The sequence below is a fragment of the Colobus angolensis genome, unplaced genomic scaffold (assembly GCF_000951035.1).
Source record: "Colobus angolensis palliatus isolate OR3802 unplaced genomic scaffold, Cang.pa_1.0 Scaffold295, whole genome shotgun sequence".
Taxonomy (NCBI): Eukaryota; Metazoa; Chordata; class Mammalia; order Primates; family Cercopithecidae; genus Colobus; species Colobus angolensis.
The window spans coordinates 1,926,669-1,930,255 of record NW_012116210.1 but is presented as its reverse complement, the minus strand read 5'-3'; the positions used below and the strand labels follow the sequence as shown (position 1 = coordinate 1,930,255).

The window sequence follows — 3,587 nt, the reverse complement described above, 5'->3', positions numbered from 1 at the left end:
ATACATATAGGCTAGGTGTAGAGGCTCACACTTGTAATCCCAGCACTTTGGGAGGCCGAGGTGGGTGGATCACTTGAGGTCAGGATTTCAAGAGCAGCCTGGCCAACATGGTGAAACCCCATCTCTATTAAGGAAAAAAAAATACAAAAATTAGCAAGGGATGGTGGCACAAGCCTGTAATCCCCGCTACTTGGGAGACTGAAGCAGGAGAATCGCTTGAACCCAGGAGGCGGAGGTTGCAGTGAGCTGAGATTGTGCCATTGCACTCCACCCTGGGCAACAGAGCAAGACTCCACCTCAAAAAAAAAAGAAAAAAAGAAAACATATAAAGGTCCAAACTACATACCTTTATGAATACATATAAAAGTCCATATAAATAGTACACCTTTATACTATACAAAAGTATACTTTATACTAAAGGTATATTTATATGTAAATAGGTATATAGTATACCTTAATATATAAAGGTATATAGTATACCTTACATATATAATAGGTATGTAGTATACCTTATATATATTATAGGTATATAGGTATACTTATACTATATACCTTTATACATATATATACCTTTATATATGTATTACATAACATATATATATGAATGTATGTATATATACATATAAACAGTATGTACCTGTTACTGAGGGACTAATGATTCAGAAAGGAACTAGAACATAAGAAACTACCAATTAGTGTTGTAAATGTATACGTGTGTGTGTATATATCCATATTACCCGTTTATAACAATATAAAGCTTAAAAATCTGCATTAGTATTTTTTTTGAGAATTTGCTTTTCTGATCAAGAGTTTGAACTTTTCCAATACCACGAGCATACAATTTTTTTAACGTCATTTTTCTGTTGTGGAATAACACAGAGACTAGGAATGGAAAGATTTAAGGTTTCCTTGTCTGCAAAAGTGGATAATATTAGTACCTACCTGTAATAGGTGGATTGGTGGCCCCCCAAAATATATGTCCACATACTAATCCCAAAATCTGTGACTGTTACCTTATTTGGAAAAAGGGTCTTTGCAGATGTAATCAAGGTAAGGATTTTGAGATGGAGAGATCATCCTGTGTTATTCACATAGACCCAATGGCAAGTTTCCTTATAAGAGAAAAACAGAGGGAGATTCTAAACAGACAGATGAGAAAAAGATACATCCTGGAAGAGAAAGACGTGTGAAGATGGAAGCAGAGAGTGGAGCCATGCGATCACAAGTCAGGAAAGCCAGCAACCCCCAGAAACTGGAATAGACAAGCCAGGGAATCTTGCTTAGATCCTGAAAGGAGGCTGCAGATACTCTGATTTCCGATGTATGGCCTCAAGAACTTCCGAAGAATACATTTCTGTTTTTTATGTCACCAAGTTTGTGGTAATTTGTGAGGGCAGCCTCAGGAAATTAATGCACAACCTCATAGAGCACTAAAAATGGAGATAATTAGTACTACTTAACTTGTACATTTGCTACAAGGATTAATTGAGTTGATATATTCAGAAAGCAAGTAGAAAAGTGCCCCATACCTAGTAAACACTCTGGAGGCACTAGGTGAATTTTTATCAAAGGAACACTAAAGTCAAGGCAGCCAGTTGTTGATATTATTGCTTTTCCGGACCGTGATTGGTGGACTGGACATCATAATGCCGGAAGGTCCTGTCAGATTATGGAACTGAAGAAACAAAACCAAACCATGAGCATGGTGAAAAGGTCAAGAAGAATGGACTATTTCATCTGTAAGTTTCTTTTGAGCCCGAACGTTCTATGAAAGGAACCCATCAGTTTTCAATGTATTTATCTCCTTGCTTCTCTGCATTTGTCTCCTTGCTTCTCTTAGTTATTTCTATACAATTCTTTAATCCCTAAAAGCAATTTAGAACGGAATGCAGAGACCACAGGAGAAAATCACTTTTATTGCCTGTGTTGGGAGCCTAAAACCCCACGAGGTTCCCAAAGGGCAGAATTCCCAAGCCAATTCCTCGCGTCTATGATCTACCTGCAGAAAACTACGATTCCCAGAAGGCTTTAGGTCTGGGGGCGGGAAGACTGAGCTCAGAAAGAGGCGGAGTCTAAGAGAAGGTCTTTGGTCGATTCCGTTGTCCAGAGAGGGAGTGGCCGCTTGGGCGGAGTTTGGTGGGAGGGATCCGCCTTCCGATTGGTTGTTATTAGAAAGGGGGTTGGTAAGGCCGGCGGGTGCAGTATCCAGGCCGCCGTGGCCGGCGCTCAAATTTCCCGGGCCGGGAACGCTGGGCCTGCCGGGAAGGCACCGGGACGGTTACGCAGCGGGCCGCCGGCGGTCGTGGGCGACCTTCGCCATGCAGAGCACTGACCTAGGCAACAAGGAGAGCGGCAAGATATGGCACCGCAAGCCGTCCCCGGCCACGCGGGACGGGTAAAGGCCGTGGCGGGAGGGCGCGGGCTGTGGAGGGGATGGAGACCGGCGAGGAGGGTACGCCGGGCGTCAGGTAGCGGTCCGAGTTCTGGCTCTGACCTTGCCCCACATCCTTGGATTGGATGACCTGCGGTGGAACAGGTGGTTCCGGACGCCAGGGTCCGCAGAGATCCTCTTCTGAGTTCTGGGAGCGGGGCTCTGGTCCGGGACAGGAGGAGGCAGGTGGTTCTCAGACCTGGGAACTTGCGGCTTTTGATGTGTGCCAGGACTCTCCTGGTTTAATGATCACGGTATCCCGCTAGTGTCCCTGGCACGTAGTAGGTGCTCAGTGAGTATTTAACAGTTGCAGCTGGAGCAGAACTCCTGTGGGAGATGCTGGGTGGAAGAGCAGGACAATTCTGCCTCTTCCAAAGTCTGCGGTTTATCCATCCTTAAATCCTTGGATGTGTTTAGACGCACAAGCATTCATCAACTATTTGTTGAGCGCCTACTGTGTGCCAAGGACGCCTCTAAGTGCTGGGGACGGCGAAGGAACAAAACACTTCCGGTTCTCTGGAGTTTACATATTGGCGTGTATGTAGGGGCAGGGGCGTTCATTATGCATTGCTGGGGGGCTTCTAGTACGGCCAGCGCTACTTTTCATTCTGTTCCCAGTTACCTGTCCTGTTTGAGGCTCAGCCTGTCTTGTGTTATTTCCGTAGAAGCCTTTGCTACAAAGCGGTGCCATTTGGATTTCGATTTCTGCACGCAGAGTGGTCTTATTGCTTCTAATTCCCTAGGATTTCACGGAAATCGCTGGAGTTCCTGTTTCAGTGTGTTTCTTGTTCTAGTAGTGATTTTTCTTTTCTTTGAGATGGAGCCTTGCTCTGTCGCCCAGGCTGGAGTGCAGTGGCGCGATCTGAGCTCACTGCCACCTCCCGAGTTAAAGCGATTCTCTTGCCTCAGCCTCCCAAGTAGCAGGGATTACCGGCGCGCGCCACTACGCCCGGTAATTTTTGTATTTTTAGTAGAGACGGGATCACCATGTTGGCCAGGCTGTTCTCCAACTCCTGGCCTCAGGTGATCCGCCTGTCTCAGTCTCCCGAAGTGTAGGGATTACAGTCGTTAGCCACCGCGCCTGGCCTCTAGTGATTTTTCTGTTGATCCTTTGGTTGCTTCTTGACAAATCAGACTTTTTTTTTTTTTTTTCTTG

The 3,587-nt window shown here is 45.4% G+C and overlaps 1 protein-coding gene across 1 annotated transcript in view; it reads left to right on the top strand.

Annotated features, from left to right (window-relative positions):
* Positions 1 to 2,234: 2,234 nt before the first annotated feature.
* TBC1D31 (TBC1 domain family, member 31) overlaps positions 2,235 to 3,587 on the top strand; it is an 85,514-nt gene continuing 84,161 nt past the window's right edge. Inside the window, exon 1 of the mRNA XM_011949296.1 lies at positions 2,235 to 2,395. Within this exon, the coding sequence (XP_011804686.1) occupies positions 2,319 to 2,395 (77 nt within the window). The 5' untranslated portion in view covers positions 2,235 to 2,318. The remainder of the gene's footprint in view (positions 2,396 to 3,587) is intronic.